This window comes from Musca vetustissima, unplaced genomic scaffold (genome assembly GCF_032173495.1).
Source record: "Musca vetustissima isolate MV318-11 ecotype Yass unplaced genomic scaffold, APGP_CSIRO_Mvet_v1 utg28214, whole genome shotgun sequence".
Taxonomy (NCBI): Eukaryota; Metazoa; Arthropoda; class Insecta; order Diptera; family Muscidae; genus Musca; species Musca vetustissima.
In genome coordinates this window covers 1-22,012 of record NW_026872464.1, presented here as the reverse complement: position 1 = coordinate 22,012, position 22,012 = coordinate 1, and the positions used below count along the sequence as shown (strand labels likewise).

The 22,012-nt window shown below is 33.8% G+C and overlaps 3 protein-coding genes across 3 annotated transcripts; 2 read left to right on the top strand and 1 right to left on the bottom strand.

Moving 5' to 3' along the window:
* Positions 1 to 242: 242 nt before the first annotated feature.
* LOC133321181 (zinc transporter ZIP13 homolog) lies at positions 243 to 2,809 on the top strand. Its single transcript, XM_061530304.1, has 5 exons — positions 243 to 457; positions 534 to 635; positions 712 to 1,128; positions 2,411 to 2,566; positions 2,631 to 2,809. The coding sequence occupies exons 1-5, from the start codon at positions 250 to 252 to the stop codon at positions 2,807 to 2,809; spliced, it is 1,062 nt and encodes a 353-aa protein (XP_061386288.1). The 5' UTR covers positions 243 to 249.
* A 2,306-nt stretch (positions 2,810 to 5,115) lies between these two features.
* LOC133321394 (uncharacterized) lies at positions 5,116 to 6,617 on the bottom strand. Its single transcript, XM_061530516.1, has 3 exons — positions 5,808 to 6,617; positions 5,556 to 5,744; positions 5,116 to 5,502 (listed from the first exon to the last, which is right to left on the bottom strand). Exons 1-3 carry the CDS (start codon positions 6,615 to 6,617, stop codon positions 5,116 to 5,118), a joined length of 1,386 nt encoding a protein of 461 aa, XP_061386500.1.
* Positions 6,618 to 9,625: 3,008 nt separating this feature from the next.
* On the top strand, positions 9,626 to 10,429 carry LOC133321282 (uncharacterized). Its single transcript, XM_061530412.1, has 2 exons — positions 9,626 to 10,090; positions 10,148 to 10,429. The coding sequence occupies exons 1-2, from the start codon at positions 9,626 to 9,628 to the stop codon at positions 10,427 to 10,429; spliced, it is 747 nt and encodes a 248-aa protein (XP_061386396.1).
* The last annotated feature ends 11,583 nt before the right edge of the window (positions 10,430 to 22,012 follow it).

Here is a 22,012-nt window from a genome sequence, read left to right as displayed (position 1 = left end):
CCCTCCAGTAGAAAAGCTTAACTTATCATTGCGGCTTAAGTCGTCGCTGTCTTCCAATTGAGATTATTATTGATATTGGAATAATTTTGATACCATCCTGAAATATAAATTATAAGTTAGTTATCATCAAACACCCGTCCTCCTCACAACTCCTACATATATTTTTATGTGATATTAAATTATCTAGAAGTTAGTCAGTCAGTCAGTTTGCAGTAGTAACCACCATCAACCAATCGAAAAATCATCACCATGAATACCACATCGTCATTTGATGATAATTTAGTTTTATTATATACACATCTGGTCAAGAATTATGTACCGGACTATTTCAAAGCCTTCGAATATACACCATGGGTATTTTCACTGCTGGGTTCAGTGGTAATCGGTTTAAGTGGCATTTTACCGCTTATCATTATACCCAACGATGAGAAATTGAAAAAGCAAGGATATTCAGATCGTAAGTCCATTGAATAAAATTAAATTTCAAATTCCAATAACAAATTAATTATTTATTTGTTTTTCTTTTTTTCCAGCTGGTGAATCAAAGTTCCTAAAAGTTTTATTAAGTTTTGCCGTTGGTGGTCTATTGGGTGATGTGTTTTTGCATTTATTGCCCGAAGCCTGGGAGGGTGACAGTGATTTATGTAAGTATTAAACATTTCAAATTCCTTATTTTCCTATAAATATTTGATTGTTTTTCTTTTCTTGTAGCATCTGCCGACCATGAACATTCACATTCGCTGCGTTCCGGTCTCTGGGTCTTAGGTGGCATACTTATTTTCACAATTGTTGAGAAAATCTTCTCGGGCTATTGTAATGCCGATGAGGAAAATCCCCAGCCAAAATGTGTTGAAATTGCCAATTGTCTGCTGCGACGAAATGGTGGTAAATTACCCGAGGGCCAGACATCGAGCAGTTGTAGCGGCAACGGTTCCTGTGATATTGAAGATGTACCCAACGGCTGTTTTTTGCGTGAACGTGAACAGAAAAAGGAACAACCGAAAAAAATAGCTGGCTATTTGAATTTAATGGCCAATTCCATTGATAATTTTACACATGGTTTGGCTGTAGCGGGTTCATTTTTGGTCTCATTCCGTCACGGTGTATTGGCAACATTTGCCATTTTATGTAAGTAGACAAAATTGGGGATATCATTATAATTTTTGATGGGTAGATTTGATACATAAAGAAATCCCAAAATATCTAATTTGAGGCAATTCGGAAAATAGTGTCCAAAATACTGAATAATAGGGTGAACCATTATTGTGGCCATATTCAAATAGAATCCAGAATATCAAATTATAAGTTATTCGGATGAAAAACGTGCCCAACATTACCGAACTTGTGGCAAAATTCATTATTTTTGGTAGGGAGATTTTCTACCCAATGAGAATTTAAAAATATACCGGAATTTGGAAGGTGGCGTTATATGGAATCTAACCTAAAAATATTTTTTGAAATATTGCAGTCAATTTGTTTGATAGAATTTTATTCTGATCAAAAATATTTCAAAGTGTTGCAACCGGAATGGTCCTCTACCAGAAAAACTTCTGGTCTTCTATAAGAATAAAAAATAGACTTCTATGTGCAGACATCCAAAAGAATACCTACTAGCCTTCTATGCCATGAAAATATCTCCTAATCTTCTATGGAAAGATGTTGCCTTCTTCTATGATGTTCTAGAAGAAGACCTGCAATGAGAAGACCTCCACATCTACAAAGATAAAAAAGAAGTCACACAACATCATTCCATCAAGTCTTCTCTGAGATGTCCTTTTTTGAGAAAACATCTAATCTTCTATAAACAAAAAAGTAGAAGAAGGAGAAGACCTCTAGACCTACATTTAATAGACCTCCACATCTACTGAAATGAAAAACACCTTCAGACCTTTAATGGGAAAAAGTCACACAACATCGGACCTCCTCCTCCAGATCATATCTCTTAAGACTTGCAAGTTTTCTATAACAAGATTTTCGAGTCTTTTAAATGAAGACCTCTTGGACTTCTATGAGAAAACATCGTGAATTTCTGTGCGAACATTTAGTGTAAAGGCAGAAAATGTTCGAGTATTCTATAATAAGACCTCCAAGTCTCCTCTGGGAAGTTAATTTTTCAAAAAAAAAATTACTGGTCTTTTATGGGAAGATTTCCTGGTCTTCTATGAGAAGAATTATTTTTTTATGTGATTTGGATTTCTATGAAACTACCTCGTTAATTTCTGTGAGAATACCTCCAACATTTCAATATAGAAGTTTTGTGTGAATACAAAAATTGTATTTCTACCCAGATAAGAAATCGGTATATATAATATATAAGGCTATAATATTAATTAATTGCAATATAACAAATTGTTCTGTGTTTGTTTCATATTCCTAATTTTTATTCGATTTCAATTGTTTTTTTTTTCAGTGCATGAAATTCCCCATGAAGTTGGAGATTTTGCTATATTATTGCGTTCCGGTTTTAGTCGATGGGATGCTGCTCGGGCTCAACTTTTAACAGCTGGTGCTGGTTTAATGGGTGCCCTGGTGGCAATTGGTGGTTCAGGCGTTACATCGGCTATGGGTAAGTAACCAAACAAAATTGAAATAATAATTAAAACTAAAAATCCACTTTTACACTTTTACAGAGGCTCGCACATCATGGATTATGCCATTTACAGCTGGAGGCTTTTTACACATAGCATTGGTTACAGTATTACCTGATTTATTAAAAGAGGAAAATCCCAAAGAATCCATAAAACAATTATTTGCACTGTTAGGTGGCATAGCACTGATGGCTGTAATGACTGTTCTATTTGAGCACTAAATTTAAATAGTTTTTTAAATTTATATATAAAAATCTAGTTTCACATAATCATTATCTTCAAATTTTTATTTTATATTTTGAATTTTCTTTCCATTTATGGAAAAATCTTACGAAAAAATAGTACAATAACAACTGGTGTATAAACAAAATAATTATATTATTTTATTTAATTTTTCAAAATTTAATCAAAATTTTTCGTTTTTTTTGAATGAAGTAATTAATAAAACAATAAACTCCCATTTTATATGTTAAAGTTTTATAAGAAAAATAAAACAAAATTTTTAACATTAGTTAGGCACCATATGACATTATACACATACATACATGCATACACAAACACATATATATATATTCAGATGATAATTATTAGATATTATTGTTAATTAGTTATGTAGATGATAACAACACGCATGTATTCGAATTATAATTGAATACAATTAAGAATACTTTAAACAACTGCATATTATTATAAATTAAAAAAATATATTTTACTATATATTTTTTGTTTTAATACTATATATATTTTGTAAATTATATATTTTATTTATAGAAAGCCATATCCTTTTTTTTTTGTTATGAAATTAATTATTACTCCTCATATTCTGTTTTCTTTTTTTCATTTGAAGTTAGTTCTTTTGCGTTTTGAAATCTTAATTATATTTATACATACTATGTATATGTTTAAGGAAAAACAATTCTATGTGATATAACGCATAAATAAAAAAACTAAAACAAATATTTGAAAATAAATAAAAAATATGTATAAAATTAAAAAAATATTTCTAAAAGGAATGGGGTATAAAAATATAAAACTGTTTATATTTAAACGTGGTTAAGATGAGAAAATAATGTTCTTTTTCATTTGATCCTGTAACATCTAAGAAAAAAATCGCTATAATCTTTTCTCATACCTTATGAAAAGTCCCCGTGTTATTCCATAATTTTCTATGTTAGGATCTCTCGATCTTCTCTCAGAAGACCTCATGGAGTGACACATTTAATGTGGCGAAGTTATCATAGCCTTCTATGAGAAAACTTCGCAGCTGTGCCATGTTCACCCACAACATTTTATTTCAGAGGGGCGATGTAAAGGAACAATATATTCTACATTGAATTTCAGTATGTCTACCCAGATAAGAAATCGGTATATATAATATATATGTCTAAAATATCCGTAGCAATGTGGACAATATTAATTTAACTTATAATTTGTTTGTACTAGTTCCGAAATTATGTCATTTCACCTAGAATACTTCAGTTTATGTTTGTCTTCTGGGGGAAGGCCCCATGATAAAAAGTCCTCGTGGTCTCCTTTAAAATACCTCGCGGTCTTCTTGGGAGACCCCATGGTATTCTGGGGGAAGACCCGATGGAATTCTTGGGTAGACCCCAGAAGAGTAAGAGTTCATGGTCTTTTGTCTTCTGTGAAGAACTCCATGGTATTCTGGGAGAAGACCCAATGGAATTCTGGGGGAAGACCCAATGGAATTCTGGGGGAAGAACTCGTCGTTTTTTATGGGAAGGCCTCATAGTCTTCGGGGAAATACATCATGTTCTTCTTTGAGAAAATCTTATATTATGAGAATATTTCTATGAGAAGAGCTTCGAGTCGACATTCAACATTCTGGGGTAAGACCTCATGGTCACATTGGGGGAAGACCCCTGTCTTCTGGGGTTGGACCTCATGGTCTTCTTTAAAATGTTCTAGTGGTTTTCTGTAAAAAATGCTCATGATCTTTTCGGGGAGGACCCCATGTAATTCTGGGGTAGACCCCATGATGTTCTGGGGTAGACCTCATGATGTCCTGGGTTAAGATCTCATGGTATTGGTGGTGGGAAAGCTCGTGGTTTTATAGGGGAATACCTCTTGGGCTTCTTTGAGAAAATGTTCAACATCTCTTGATGTTCTGTGAGATGAAAACCTATACAAACCTCCTTTAAACTGTCTTGCTTGCTCGAAATAGAAATGGGGCATTTCTGTGATCTATGTTTTGACTTGATGTAGCAAATTTGTCGCACCAATTTTTCCAAAATCGTATTCAAACTTATGTGGAATTGTTATAAAAAATCATTCACATTTATTACTAGAGTAATTCTAAATTCTAGTATTAGCCAAAACTCTTGCTAAGATAAACAAAAAATGTTTGAAGCATATTTTAAATTGCATTATTAAAATCCAATATAAAGATATATGTGTAAATATAATTAAAAATAGTAAAGTTATTATTCAATTTATCCTACATATCTAAATAAAATAGTAAACATGATTAAATAAAAAAATGTATATATTTTCATATATACTACATTTATTGTTGTTGTATGTGATGTTCTGGTATGGCTACCTCCACGGCATAGGCACCATTTAAATCGGCTGCTGTCACCACAGTAGCTTCTTCGCCATGCGACATGCGTTCCAATTCGAAACGAGTCTTTTTCGCCTGCAATGCAGTTAAGTACTTTTGCATGCGATAAAAGCCTGCCTTCTCCCGGAAATATTCCGTTTCCATGCGCAGACGGTCCTCTTGAAGTTTTTGTAAGACTTTTACATCTACGGGTGGTAAGACATTCGGTATGGGTACAGAACAATTTGATTGTTGCTGCTGATAGGCCAGTGCCGTCTGTTGATGATCCGGCGAATTGTTACTTGAAGTCTGTGGTGAGAGGGGATTTGCTTGGGGCATATCCTGTTCAAGCTGTAATTGGGTTAGTTTAGTTTTTGCATTCAATGCTAAGAATTACATTTCTAACTTACACTTGGATCAAATGGTTCTTCATCATAGTTATTGTGATCTTCTTCAATTAGTTCATCATATAGATATTCGTCTTTTTTAATATTTGTTTCATCGAATTCAGCAGTCATCTGTTGGGCTTCAGCCTCATCTGTTTTGGTCCACTTGGTATAGTAATCATCCAAATTACCATCTTCACTATTTTCCTAAAGAAAGGAAAGAATATTTAATTTGAATGCAATGCAGAGAAATGTTTGATGGCAACTTACATATTCCATATGCCTTGGCCTTTTCCTTGGCTGTCTCATCACAGTATTTCTGTTGTTGTTGTCATTATCATGAATGGGATTTGTTTCCACCGAATGTATCATGGCCAAATGTTTGACTATGGTCTCGGCATCCTTTGAATCGAATACCCCATCACACATATTACATTTGGTCTGTGGTGGATTATCATTGATTTGTGTACAAAATTGCCAAATAAAATCCGTATTGGCTGGTATTTTAAATTGATCCTCCCGAGCTGCTTCATATTCATCGGCTGGTTTAATGCGTCCATGTGTTACTATACCATGCATGCGATGTAAATGTCTTTGCAGATTCGATGTTCCTTGATAGGATAGATTCTTTTTACAAAAACTACACCGAACTGAATCGGAACTAATGCGGGTGCAATATTTCCATACAACACTTGCTGAACTTAGCGATTTTCTGGGATATTTCTTAACCGAACCATCCCCGCCACCATTATCATATCCATCATTATTGTCCATATGATTCACCTGATGTAAGGCTTCAAGTTTCATATTCAATTGAGATCCCGGTTCACCGAGAACATTGTGACGTCTTTGCAGATGGGTGATGACATTGGCGGTACCATGGAAAGACATGACCTTTTGACAAAGTTTACAACGTATGGTGTGGCGAGATAATTTTTCACAATAACTCCATACATAGCTGGCACCACGACGTTCCTTTCTCTCGACGGACATATCCACACTGGAACGACCATTATGATCTTCTTCATCATAGGCGGATTGATCCAGCGAGGCAGTAGCCTGCATTGTTTCTTCATCCATGTCCTGGGAATTTAAGTGGTGCTGAAAAATTAAAAAAACACACACACACATTAGTTATTTTTATTTTATTAATAATCAATTGCTATATGACAGACACTCCAATGAACACAATGAAAACATCTATTAAACATTTTTTAAATCACATTAGACGGAGCACCTGGCCTTTCACCAATCGATAAGCAGCTGCTGGAAAGCGTAAAGCATATCTCATTTTTTACAACTTTAAGCAATTTTTTTAGCTTGGTTCGACGCCACTTCCGATTCCAAATTATTTACCCTCTCAGCGTCTTCACGTTCAGAAAACAAATACCCCAAAAACACACATTTCACAATTATATCGATTGTAATAGAAACAATTCTCTTGGCTCTCCAGTGTTCTTTTAAAATGTAATTCCTGCAATTTTATACAAATGTGTTCGGAAGCCGTTTTAGGAAATTTACCCGCTGATGCATTTCATTCACGCAAGTCTGTGTTGTCTCCAAAATCTAAATTGTCTTCCAATTATGCGACGCAATTTCTCTGCCTCGTGTTAAAATGCTCGTATTTTATTCGGTTTTTCACACAATTAAATTATTTTTTTCTTTGAATTTTGTTATTATTTATTTCAAATGGCAAACAACAACGACAAGCTTTGTTTTGATTTATCTCGCCGTAAATAATCGGTATTTTACCTTAGAATATTATCAGAGGGCAAAAAATTGAGTAATCAATGAATTGAAAACCAAATTATTTTATAATTTTTTTCGGTTTTGGGGTACAGCCAGCCAACCAGTACTATTATGGGTAGTTAGTAGTTGTACTCGTCTCGAACACGACACGAATGAAAACGACAGCGACGCTAAAAATACTTTTTTTCTGTCTGCCTGCCTTCTTTTGATAATGTCAGATGTGATGATGTAGTTGTTGTTGTTATTATTATTTTTTTGGGGGAAGAAAATAAATGGCGGCAAAACAGACGATTGCAGACACAAATAATAGGGTGTTGTAGGTAGTTGCTGTATTGAAGCGTTTAAACACAATCACAACGTAAAACGATTTATATTAGCGGAAAACGTTTCTATAAGTTAAACGGCATATACATTAGAACTTTTTACCGGGTTAATCTACTTTATGAGGATTTATTTGACATATACGCAAAGGAATTGACAATTGAAACCGACTGGTACGAAATCCTGTTAAATGTAAACGTACTATTACAGTTCGTTTACATTTAACCGGATTTCGTTAACCCAATAAATCCTCACAAAGTAGGTTAACCCGGTAAAAAGTTCTAATGTATATGCCGTTTTATTTGTGATATTTTATAAATATATACTAGAATCTTGAAATTTTGGGTAAGGGTCACTATTGGTCCAAAGGTGACAGATAAGGCGGGGTTTTTGGGATTGGAATTTTAAATGAGGGTCACTGATGGAGTGTAGAGTGTAGATTTTGTCAGAAATTGGTGACATCGTCATTTACAACTCACAAAAAAGACGCAATTTTACAACTGAATCACGCCTAAGGTCATTAAGAAATATTTCAAGAAAATGGTACCCTATGAAATTGATAACCTATTAATTGGTTTAAATTTATATTAATTTGGTGATAATTTAATTATTTTATATTCAAAGTTTTTATTAAAAATGAAAATTATTCATTTCAAAAATATGAACTTTGAATATAAAAAATTTGCAGAGAGTAAAATACCATTTTCAATTTGCAAAAAGGAACAGCATTAAAAAGGTTGTATCACACAACTGATTTTTTATTAAAACATAATTTTTATTAGAAAAATGGATAACATGTGGAAAATTGATGTTGTTTATAAGTACTTTTTAATCATTTGAATGTTTAATGATACAAAATAAATATAAAATTCACAAAACAAGCAATTTACTTGAGAACAATTTAGTTGTTTGTTTAGAAAACAGCTGATTAAATATCAGCTGATGGTACAAGAAAATCCTTACTGAGTAAATTTTTCCAAGTAAGAATTTGCAAGTACTCAGTAACACAACTGTCAAATCTACTCTCTCAATTCACTCTCTTTTACGGGCTTTTGGGTAAAGGAACAACATTTTTTAATAATTTGTGCAAATTTGTACAAATTATTGAGTAAACGAACTAACCTATTAACAGCTTTTTCAAGAAATTGTCCGCACCATTGTACAAGAATACAAGATAACTTGAGGTAAATAACAAAAGCCAACTATGTAGGTATTGGCTTCTTCTGTCAAATACATTTTTAAACGCATAACCAAAAAAACGTGAAAAATGGATAACAGATTATGATTTCCTTCCAAAATCCAGTAGGCAATACCATGATATGTAAGTTTCATCCGTACCAAAGTACGTACTTCTAAACGAAAGCGGACAGATCATTTTCATTTCAATTGAATTTTAATTTGTATTTATTTGACATGGTATTCAAATTAATACACATACAAATACATCAAATTCAAAAACCTAATATTTTTGGGCAATGTTATATGGGGACTATATGGCCTGATAAATCTCACATTTTCAATACCAGTCCTACTTAAATATTTCGAGCGTCAACAAACGGACACTGTTAAATCGACATCGAATTTTTATTTGAGATATTGCAAACGAAATGAATAATTTAATATACGATAAAAGAAATCATATCTTACAATTTTAAAAATTAATAAAAAATTTAAATTCAAACAAAACAAGATTCGGTGAAAAACGTTAGACACAAAAACGAACACTCCTGAACCGAATAAAAATTACGAATATTTCTTTATATGGTTATTTAATCGTATAAACCGGTTACTACCCTACCATATGATTATCCAATCGAAATGACACAGCACTAATGTAAAACCGGATTTGTGATATACATGAATATTTTACATTCGGTCATATTTTTCGGATTTTACCCTATTGCCAAAGAAATTACACGAGTAAAATTACGGTTTATTTGTTAAATTCGCTGAGGTGCAAAACTAACAGGACTTTTTCAAATACAAAAGTTCGTTTCAAATCAAATTAAACCGAAAAAATGAGTGAGAGTGAAAATGGTGATAATGAACAGGAACCACATGTAGACGACAAATATCGTCCACGAAAACGAAGTCTTGTCTGGCAATTGTTTGAAAAGTTATCCCGATATCGTGTACGATGTCGTCTATGTGGTCATGAACAAAACTATCAGGGAACGACGGGTAATATTCTTAGACATTTGAAATCGAAACATGATTTGGATGCCACAATCAAAGGACAACAAGAACCTCAGCACAAGGAACGTTTACATATGCTGTTAAGCAATTTGCCACCACAACAACATCAGCCCACCATGTACACAATGCCGGTCTCGGCAATAAAATTGGAACGGACCGGTTTCACTAAACCACGAAAACGTTCCTTTAATGAAATAATGCCGAAGGACTGTGGTGGTGGTGCTGGTCAGGAGGCCAATCCCTTCGATGAAGATGAGGTACAAGATAATACCTATACACAAGAAGAGGTATATCACATTGTCTTTAGTGAAGCATATATAAAAATTACAAATTTCTGTTTTTAGCCATTTGAGAATTACATATGTGCCGAAGAGCCAGCCCTAGATCCAGTCAGTGACGATGAATGGGGCAATCAAAATGTTCCAGCACCATCAAAGAGAAAGATTCGTTCACAATTGGACGAAGAACGTGTTATTGCTGAGACTGAATATTTCCGTGAAAAAGCCGCATATTTTAAGCTACAAAGACATTTAACAGCCCTACAGGCCAAGAAAATTAGAATAGAAATTGAACAGTTGACAAAACGTAATAGTAATAATAATAATAATAATAGTGTAGTGTCGTAATTACTATACAATAGTTTATATTAATTGTAATATATGATTATTTTCTTGTAGACATATCCAAAGTTTAATAAGAAACGATTTTTAAGAATAAAATTCAAAAAACTTTTTTTATATAGCATTGAATGTTATATCATATAGTTATCTATAGTGAGGGGGATGACGAATATTCTGCAAATAGAATGTGAATAATTATAAATACCGTATAAGTATAATTATGAAAAAATGAACCATTCTACAACAAAAACCAACCAATTACCCATTTATTAAATTTGGATTTTCAAATTGTTGCCAGTTACTACAAATTGGACGTTTCAGCCAATGGATTAACAATTGTAGCGTTGCTCCAACGACACCTAAATATTATTTTTAAAGACTAAAATTGAATTAAAACTTAGAGAAGTTAAATTAATATTTTAAATGAATTATTTGGCAAGACCCTTTGCCAATCTTGTAAGGGATAGGTTAAAAACTCAGCTATGGAAATATCTTAATAAAATTGAAATAATAGTGGGATCTATGTCAGAGAAGAGTGTCATATCTGGAATCTACCACGTCTCTTCGTTATCATTATATATACTACAAAAAATCAATTTTACTGATTACTCACTTCGTAGTGAGAGGCTTTCCCTGCCTACTGGTCTGAAATGCGAATATTTATTTAAAGTAAGTATTATCGATTCTAATTAAGGTTATATTGCGTGTAGGAAAGATAAATGTTACATTGATTTTGAAAAGGTTTTATGGAAATATAAAATATGTTGAATTAGTTTTTAATTGATCTGCAAATGATATATGGTGAGTGTTTCAGTAGTTGACACTTACATTTTTCGCTATTCTATTCCACTTTAAATTTCATACCGACTCGGAAACTCAGCTGCGTTTAGTAAACTCATATAATGATTATATATATATATATATATATATATATATATATACTATTGGCCAAAACTAAAGCAACTAAAATTGCAAAGTGAATAAATAACCTGTAACTTTTTTGAAAATAAAGTTATAGTGAAAGTTTTTTTTCAGAAATAAGTAGATAATTTACTCACTTCAATAAAATTTTAAAAACAAAATTTATTTAGAAATTAAAAATGATTGATTTTCTTCTTACAAATATGTAAATTTTGCAAGTAATCGACAGCGTATCCATTATTTTTGATTATGGGAGCACATCTACGAGGCATTGAATCTCTAAGATGCTCAAATTGATCCTTAAGTGTACTATTCCTCGCATCCTGAACCTTTGGGAAGAAATTATATTTGTTTTTGAATCTGTTTTGATTTTGCTACCTATGACACTTCAAAGATTTTTCCATAGGATGAAGATCTGATTGACACCCGCAACCAATCGAAGCGTTTTTCAACACTTTGTACGATCCATTATTTCATAAATCTCGTAAATAGATCGAATGTCATAAAATGAAAAATAGCCCAATACTATTATTGACCCACTTCTATGCTTTCCAGTACCCTTGTAATACTGAAATGATCTAAAACAGGCGTAGAAACCAAAACATAGTAATTGTAACGGTAAAAATAACTAAAATTTTAGAACTCATCTGTTTGTACTTTAGTTTTGTCCAAGCAAAATTTGAGACAATTCCCTTATCCACAAAATATTTACTTCGTAATGAATTTTGCATTAATGCTTATCGGCTTATTTATTTCAAGAGTCTTTCAATTTTTATAAAGAACGTTTTTGAACTTAACTTTGCTTAATTATATTTTAAATTAAAACAACTGACAATATTATTGAAGATTAGGCAAGATATTTTTCAAATTCAGTAATAGGATTTTTTAGTAAATGGAATTTAAATAAAAAACATACCAACAACTCGTACATGCCGAGCATAGGAGCACTTATTCTATATGCTCCTGTTGCATAATTTTCGAGGAACTAATACCGCCAAAGACTTAAAAAAATACTTGGAAAAATTATTAATTTTGATCGATATTTTGTACATCGAGGTCTATTTGCAGTATTTTAAATTGATTCTGTATTAAGCGATCTAACTTTCATATCGGTAATCTTCACTCTTCAGCTGAGTTTACATTTGTATACATCATATTTCAAAATTATACTTTTTTTAATTCCCACCATACAATTGTTCAAGTTCATATTTAATCTTTTTCGCTTGCAGAAATGCTAAATGTTTTTGTATGCGAAAATATTCGGCCTTTTCGCGATAATAATTTGTTTCGGCTATTATTCGACGCTCCTCTAAAATTAGTCTTCGTTTAGTAGCCGATGAAATGTTTGTGTTTTTATTGTTGTTAGATGGCAGGGGATGCGATTGTTGCTCAATATGCAGATGATCTTTTGATTGTTCCTCCTGGGAATATGTTCCATCATTCCAGACTTCTAAATCCGCCAATAACTAGGGAAATAACAACAAGAAGGAATGAAAGTTAATTATCGAATCATACATAAAGCCATATATTTATGGAATACCTCATTATTGCCCGGGTTGTATGGATCTATTTCCGTTTCCTCTTCGTTGTGGTCATACTGCCTATTTTGACGGTTACGAAAGAAAAGCTTTTCTTCTTCTCTCCTTTCCGGTTGGTACTCCTCAACAGTTACACTATTTACAATGTCATCACCTTCCAAATGTTGTTCCTTCTTCCTGATGCCAGCTATAGTCCTTTCCAATTGGCCTGCCGACATGGAAAGGGCTTTCATTTTTCGTACATTATCTGGATCATTTAAACCGCAGGGCCTCGCATCGATATCATGTTTGACTTTTAAATGCCTCAAGGCATTTGCCGTATTACCCATATAACGTTGTTCATGTCGACATATCCGACATTTGACACGAGAATCACTTAATTTCTCAAAATACTGCCAAACGAGACTGCTACGCTTCCTGCGGTTTGAATCGCTTTCATTGTCACTCATTTTACAAACAAATTGGCGGGTATTTTTTTAAAAGTCGAATATAATTTTTTTTATTCGTCTATTTATTTATGTATGCGAATTATTGTTGTAATTTTTCGTCGAAATTCTAATTCGATTAAAAATTGAGTGTTTTCTCTGGTTGGTTTATTCGTATACAGATTGGTGATGTAATACATGCGAATATGGTTACTTGTTTTTGGTTTATTCAAATTAGTGTTGACAAATTTTGTAAATGGATAAAACCGGTTTGGTGGGTGTATAGGTTTATGATGCACTCGTGAGTTTTGTGTGTGTGCGGTATGATGAAACATGATTGAGAAAACTAAACGTGTTTGCGAGCATGGACGTAGTTAGAACTGAATTTTATATACCTGAGGGGGCCTTTTGAATAATAATAAAATGTAATGTGTTTTTTTATTTTTTATTTAATTTCTGTATATTTTTTAAACATATCTGTACGTAAAATATTATAATAAGCATCTTTATATTTAAATAATTTACAATCCGCATTACATTCCCTTAGATGGTAATAAAAGGATTCAAAAATCAGCGTAATTTCCTAAATCCCCAAAGAAATTAATTTTATAAAAAACAATAAATATATTGTTGTATCTTACCTGTAATATATCCCCATTATATTTTTGTACTTTAATAACTTCCATTAGAACGGCTGTGAATTTATCATAAAATGTTATGAGATGGGGCTCAATTACACGCAAATGTATTGGATACATGGCAACAATATAACAACGGTGAATTTCCTAAAAATGTGATCATCAATCTCAATAGCTTAATTTATAGATATTTTAATTTGCTTACCTTTAACATATGCAAACATATATCCACATTCTGCATTAAACGATATGATTCCAATATAAACATTTGCAATATTGTTTTAGACCATCTGTATGATGTATAGCTTGAATTGTTGCCTCCAAGTAGACGGATTTTATCTATTGTCTCATTGTCCTTTAAATTTGTACATAGGTAATTATCAAATTCTTGTCGATTTATATTGAAATATACAATAAATCTATTAAGGTATTTCATTAGATTTATTGATGTCACGCTGTTGGGAGCAAGTGGTATATTTCGCAGTAGAATTTCCAAAGAATCGTCCAATTTATTCCACTGAAAAATAATTGAATTTAAGAAAACACTTCAATTATTGCAAAATCAAATACTCACACAAACTTACCGTAAAACTATCCATATCTTTATAAAAATCAAAACATTTTAATAAACAATTCCATTGATGCTGTATAAACTCAATAGAATCCATAATATGAAGATCTTTGAAAACGGCATCATATATGACACTGTGTATATTCATAGACAAGATTTCATCGAAATTCTGAAAACAGAAAAAAAAACTTAGTTTATTGATATACCAAAGTTCCATATTCCTTACCCCCTGGTTAAGCATTATGGCAAATATTTGTGTACTTAAGAGCTTGTAATGGGTTTCATAACATGTCCTAATATTCAGGCCAACAGATAAACAGAACATGAGTAACTTTTGATCCATAAAGCCTTGGGGGTTTGGTGATGCTGCATTAACCTGAAATACAGAACATACAATAAGAATTCGTACACAAGAATTTGTTAATTTTAGTTTTTAACTTTTTACCATTAAATATTTGACAAAACCATTTGTGGCACCTATTTGCCTCTTCCAAGTATCCTTATGCAATTTTTCTTGATAGTATTTAAGTAATTTTTCCTGTACCACCTTGGGAACCCTAGCTGATCTTTGTAGAATTCTATCAGCATTGTTCAGTAGCTCAGGTTGGTCCACTGTATATACAGTGTCCTGCATAGACATTTCACAAAGTAATAAAAAAAGTTTTGCTTGCAACTGCAATATATAAACAACTAATTTAAGATTATTTTTATATAGTGGGTAAAATATACATACCTCCTCTTTATTTGTTTGGTCATATTCATGTTGACATCCATCCCATGGCTTAATATGCTCTATCCAGTCAAATAATATCGGTAACTGTATTCTCAAACACTCATGATATGATTTGAAATGATCTCGTTCTATTGGTATGCTGTCCAAATCCTGTCTTAATTCTGGCAGCATACATGACTGAATTAGTTCCTGGACTTTGTCCAACGGCAAAAGTGAGTCCATAATCAAAACAATGAAAAAAAGCTAGTTAAAAAGTACAATGCCGTTTCTAAAGTTTTGACGGCGTTGTGGAATTTGACGAAATTGAGTCAAAACGTAACTGATAAAAGCCAGAATCAAAATAAACACCGATTAGGCTTGCTCGACAACAATATCAGCTGTTCAGGGGATCAAACAGCTGATCGGGTAACTGGACTATAGGGATATGTAAATCGGTGTAAATTTGAAAACCTTAAGTCTGTCCTCAAAGGACCTATAAAGCCGTCAATAAACGAATAACAGAATAAGAAGAAGAACTCCAATAAGGATAGAGAATCAAAACAAAACGAAAGTAATGGGGATTTAAAGGTCGAAAAAGTAACGAGGCATAGGTTTGTAAAGATCGATATTGGTAGAGGCCGTATCCTAGAGAGATTGGAAAATTTTGAGTGCAAGTTCGTTTAGATCCACTCGATTTTAAATGTCAATTCCATAGTTTATACGTCAAATATAATCCACTGGATATGTGAAAATAGTTTGAAAAGTTCGGGAACGCAAATCTAGTGAATATGCCATAATTGGATGGCAATACTTAAAAATCAACATAAGTCTGCTTTTCCACAGGCAAATTTTTATTTGGCAAATACTTAGTTTGTAGGCGAGAGGGGTGCGAGAAAGAAAAACAAAAATTTGCCTGTTCAGAATTTGACGTACACGCAAATTCTGCTTTGCTCTGTTCGTTGAAAACAATTTTGTTGACATTTCCTTTGAACCTATTCGCTTTACTGACACATAGCCGGCTTTACTACAAACCTGTTGCTTTAATTTGTGCAAGTGAAATTTAATTTTTAATTTTTGCAATTTATATAATAAAATATATAAATAATAAATAAAATATTAAAAAAATCTTTAAAATGCAAACACTTTTGACTTTTATTTTCTTTCTTTTGTATATTGATTCGCAAATTTGGCAAAGAAAAATTTGCTAATGGAAAAGCAAGCGAAAATTTCAAAAGAGAAAACAAAAAATTTGCCAAATAAAAATCTGCCTGTGGAAAAGCAGACTTACCATTTTTACTCGGACAAATCTTTCGAGTAAAAAGTTTACAAAGAGAACGCCATTTTGTTTCATGTTCTCTTAAATTAAGTTCAATGTTTTACCAGTTGGAGGTTCAGGAACGGTTGCAAAACTTGTAAAATTAGTAGATACTTTCAGTTTCTGGAACGGAACTATTTTTTATTATAAATATTGAATGTTCTGTTCCAGAACCTGCAAGATTCTAACAACTTTATAAGTTTTGGAACTTTTTACTAGAAAACCATTCCTGAACCCACACAACTTTTAACATTTTCAATCAAATTTAAGACTCAAAATAAAATGGCTTTCTCTTTGTAAACTTTGTGCTCGAGAAATTTGGCCGAGTAATGCCAACTTCTGTCATCTAATTTTGAGATTTTTACTAGATTTCCGTTCCAGAAATATTTTTATTATTTTCTACTCTAAATGACCTTCATGCGAACTTTTGCAAGCATCGATTCTTATGAGCTTATTTTCGACGACTATTTGACAAATATTACGGTGTTTCAGATAGCTCCATAATCTAATGGATATCATCACAAAGAGAAATTAGGTGGCCTGGAAATGTAGCTTGAAATATTGCGATATTCTTTCCATAGGCGTATTTAACCTTCGCTGAGAATTGTAACAATCACCAATGGACCGATTCCAATAGGCTAACATAATCTCCTCCATTTTACTTTACAAACAATAAAGAAAAAAGTTTAAAACCATATGATTGTCACTTACACCTTATTAAATACAACTTGATAACACCGTTATACGGTGTAAGTGACAATCATATGGTTTTAAACTTTTTTCTTTATTGTTTGTAAAGTAAAATGGAGGAGATTATGTTAGCCTATTGGAATCGGTCCATTGGTGCTTGTTACAATTCTCAGCGAAGATTAAATACGCCTATGGAAAGATTTTATACGGTCAACACAATTTCCATGATTTAGTCTTTGGCCGGGGATTTATGTCTCTCAATTTTCTTTAAGAAGGCAACAAAATTGAAAGACAATACTCCATAGAAAAATATATTGTAATTCACAATATAAACAACCAACATCAGAAGGAGCCATGGGCTGCATGTGGGAAACTTAAAATTAATCGCGACCAGGTCTTAAACTTTATTTCTCACTGACCTAAAACCGCCAATAACCCAAGAATACACAAATTCATTAATTATTCCCCAAAGAATTTTTCTTGACAAAAATAATTGTTTTTGTCTATTTTTGACAAAAACTGATTGTCAGCATGACAATTTTATTTCTATAACAACAATGTTGTTTTTGTAAAATATTTGTTGTTGTTGTAGCAACTATCTACATGTTTGTTGTATTAAGTTGATCTGGTTCTGATTCCTCTGTTTCCAGGTTCAGGAAGGTTGCAACCTGTAACGGTTGCGTCCAAAGATATTTCGGAGACAGATGAGTGGGTTTAGCAGGGCAGTTAAAGAGATGCAGCGTATCGTGAGGTCCAAACCCACATGCAGGGCATGTGTTTGGAACCGCGCTGTCAATTCGGGCCCAATACGAATTGAGGCGGCTGCACCATCCTGATCTTAGTTGGGCTAAAACCACTCTCGTTTGTCTAGGCAGCTCACGTTCTTCTGCTGCTATAGGTGGTGGGTGGACTCCAAGTACAGCATTCACACGGTATTGGTCCATTGCCTGGGTCACTGCTTCCGTATGAATGTTGCTAATTCCTGCTCGATAAGCCTCATGATCTAGGGGTTCTCTTTTATACCGTTGGACCTCTCTCTCTAGATCATGTAGGTCTCTCCTTACGTGCCTGGGTGGGGGAATTCTATCCATAAGATTATGACATGGATGATTCCTGCGATAACACCCAAGCAGGTACTGCATCGACAACATCCTATTGTGCCGATGTACGGGTAAGACCATAGCCTCCTCATGTAAATGGTCCACTGGCGTCATAAGGAGGCACCCTGTCGCAGTTCTCAGGGCGGCATTCTGGCAGGTTTGTATGTTCTTCCACTGCGTATCGCTTACATTCGCATACCACACTGGCGCCGCATAGCTTACCACCGACCGACCTATTGCTTTGTAAGAGGTCAACAAGGTCTCTTTATCAGCACCCCAAGAGCTGCCGGCAAGCGACTTGAGGACCTTGTTCCTACTTCTAATCTTATCGCAAATAGCGGTGGCTTGCGCGGACGACTTAAATAAGCTATCGAACGTTACTCCCAAAATTTTTGGGTAATTAGTGGTCGGAATTATTACACCATCGACCATGACGTTCAGAGGGAGCTTCATTTCAGCCGTCCATGTGGTGAACAGAGTGGCTGAGGATTTGGCGGCGGATATCTTCATATTCCTCAGATGGAAGAACTGTACTAAATCAGCTATGTAGACATTTAACCGTTCACAAATGTCATCGATAATAGGGCCCGACGCCATGATCGTACAATCATCCGCGTACATTACGATCTCAATGCCGTCCGGTGGTTGTGGAATTTCAGAAAGGTAGAGGTTAAACAGTTCCGGAGATAAGACCCCACCTTGGGGAACTCCCTGTTTCACTCTACGGGGTTTAGACTTCTTGTTTCTGAATTCCACATATGACTGGCGACCACACATGTAATTGATTACCCAACGTTTCAAACTAGGCCGGAGGTTGGTCTTCTCTATGTCCTCGAACAGCTTGGCGTGATTGACAGTATCGAAGGCTTTCGATAAGTCAAGAGACACCAAGACTTCTGTCGCACGGCCTGTTCTGGTTAAGTCCTCTACTTGTGTGGTTATGGCGTGTAATGCTGTGGTCGTACTATGCATTCTCCGGAATCCATGTTGGTGCTGAGGGACTGGAAACCTACTTCTCATCAGAGGGAGGAGTAGTGACTCAAGCGTCTTTGCTACTGGAGACAGAAGGGAAATCGGCCTGTACGATTCCCCTCTGCTGGCATCCTTGCCTGGCTTCAGTAGCGGGACCACCCTGCCTATTTTCCAGGCTTCAGCAACAATGTGGGTGGCTACCGACAGGTTGAGAACAGCAGTTAAATACTCCACTCCAGGTTCATCCAGTTGCTTCAGCATTATCATCGAGATTCCATCCGGGCCCAACGCTTTGGATGAATTAGCGTTTCGAATGGCATCTGCAACATCATCCTTCGAAAATTGTGGTGGTACCTCCTCGGCTCGGAGGGCTCTAATGCGACGAAGCACACTCCTTTTCGCCATGTCACTCTCGGGGTGCTCAATAAACTGCCGGTTAAAAAAACTCGCGCACCTCTTCGGATCAGTCAACGTTAAACGGCATATAAGTTAAGGAGCAACATATTCATAATATTTTTGTGCTAAATATGATAATATGATCAGCCATGTGAACAAGTAGTGCAAATAGTTCCCATAATAAATGATATCAGGTTACATTATGGGAATAAGATGTTTGCTAAAATAAAACTGATGACACAGCGCACGTGTCGACAATGCTGTGAGAGCGGAGTTGGCAGAGACTTGCAGCGAAACTAGCTTAAGTTCATAAACTGTTAATTTTAGTTTAGTTGCCATTTATAATCAATAAAATAAAGACGTGTTGATTCTCAACACGAAGTCTTTTTTAAAAATTAAAAATAACTTAAAAAGTTTTAACTGGCGCCCGAGCAGGGACCTTGCCCGTAATATCCTTAGTTAACCCGTGGTGTTAACAAAAAGGATAAAAGGTCCAAACCAAGAGAGTGCGGAAAAGATGCGCCCTAGTAGATTTCAAACGGGAGTCCTCTAAAGGACAGCGGCCGCGCTGTAAATTTAAGTGGATTTAGAAGTCTTAAGAACAAGAATTAAATTGAGAAGCAAAGAAAAAAGAAATATGTGAATTAAACTGAAAATAAAATTTATAAGAATAAAAGCATAAAAGCATATGAATAAATATTAAAATTAAAAAAATTAGAAATTAAGAGAAATGTGTGAAATGTGAAAAAAATTCAAATTGAAAATAAAATTTATAAAAGTAAAAGTAAATGAATGATTAAAATTGTTAAAATAAGAAAAAATAGAATACAAATAAAAATTGCAAAGTCAAATTAAAGAAAAATAATAAATTAAGAAAAATCTAAAATTGAGAAAGAAAAACTTATGCTTAATGTTAAAAATAATTAAAAAAAAAAAAAATAAATAAAATTAAGTTGAAGGAAAATTTTTGTTTTTGAATAAGTGAGAATTTGTAAATCAAATTAAAAATTTAACTAGATTTTTTGGAAGGAGATAATACATTAAATAATATTTTATTGAAAATAAATGTAAACAGAACATTTATAACTAAAAGAAATTAAAATTTTCATAAAAAAATAAAAGTTGTAAAGTTAATTAAAAAACAAAAAAATATATTAGCTGAAATACTAAAATGCTATTTTTATGGTAAGTGATTAAATTCAATCAAGAAATAGACAACACAAATTTTTACTGTATTTAAAAAAAAAATCCTTTCCCAAATTTCCCACAATAATAGTAAACATGATGCCAGGAAAATCCATAGATGAATTGACAGATAGGCTTAGTGCCTCCCTGAATATAGCACCAACTATGAGTAATAATAAGTTTTCGACGGCACAAAAAGAGGAAATTAGGGCAATAGTATCGGATATACTAAAATTTGATGCAAGTAGTGACAGTCTGGATGAGGATTGCGACCATCCAATAAGCATAGTAAAAGTTGAGGAACTAGACAAAATTCCTGATATAGTAAAAACTATTAGAGATTTTTCTGGAAAAGCAGGTGAGTTCGGGTCTTGGAGAAAATCGGTAGAAAGAGTACTAGACCTTTTTAAAGAGCTTAAAGGGACAAGCAAATATTATGCAATATTGCATACCATTAGAACTAAGATTACAGGAGAAGCTGATACAGCCTTAGATTCGTATAGAACACCCCTTGATTGGAACAAAATTAAAAAGTGTCTCATGATGCATTATTCTGATAAAAGAGACATAGGAACATTAGAATATCAGCTTTCCACCATGTCGCAAGGGCAAAAAACTATAACAGAACAAATGCTTATAGGGATAAAGCACTCGATACCTTCATAAGAGGGCTAAGAGGGGATCTTCCAAGACTCTTAAGCGTACGGGAACCATCCTCCCTACCTCAGGCACTTCACATTTGCCTAAAATTGGATAATATGAGTTATAGGATGAATCAGGCACAGGGATACAATCAAAGAATGGACTTTTTAAGAAAAGGCCCTGGGGGAAACTTCTATCCACAGCTAGCACACATAGGCGGAGCCACTAGACCACCATTACCGACAAGATACCAACCCAGACCAAATTATTATTATGGGCAACCTCAATCAAATAGACCTTTGCAAAACCATTATATGAATAATCCCCAACAAATGTACAATCATCCCGGACCTGCATGGAACACACAGGCAGGACAATCAAGTTTACCCAAACCAGAACCAATGGACATTGATAGGTCCTTACAGACAAGACAGGTTAATTACATCAATAGACCACAATTTAATCCCGCAATTAAAAGACCACT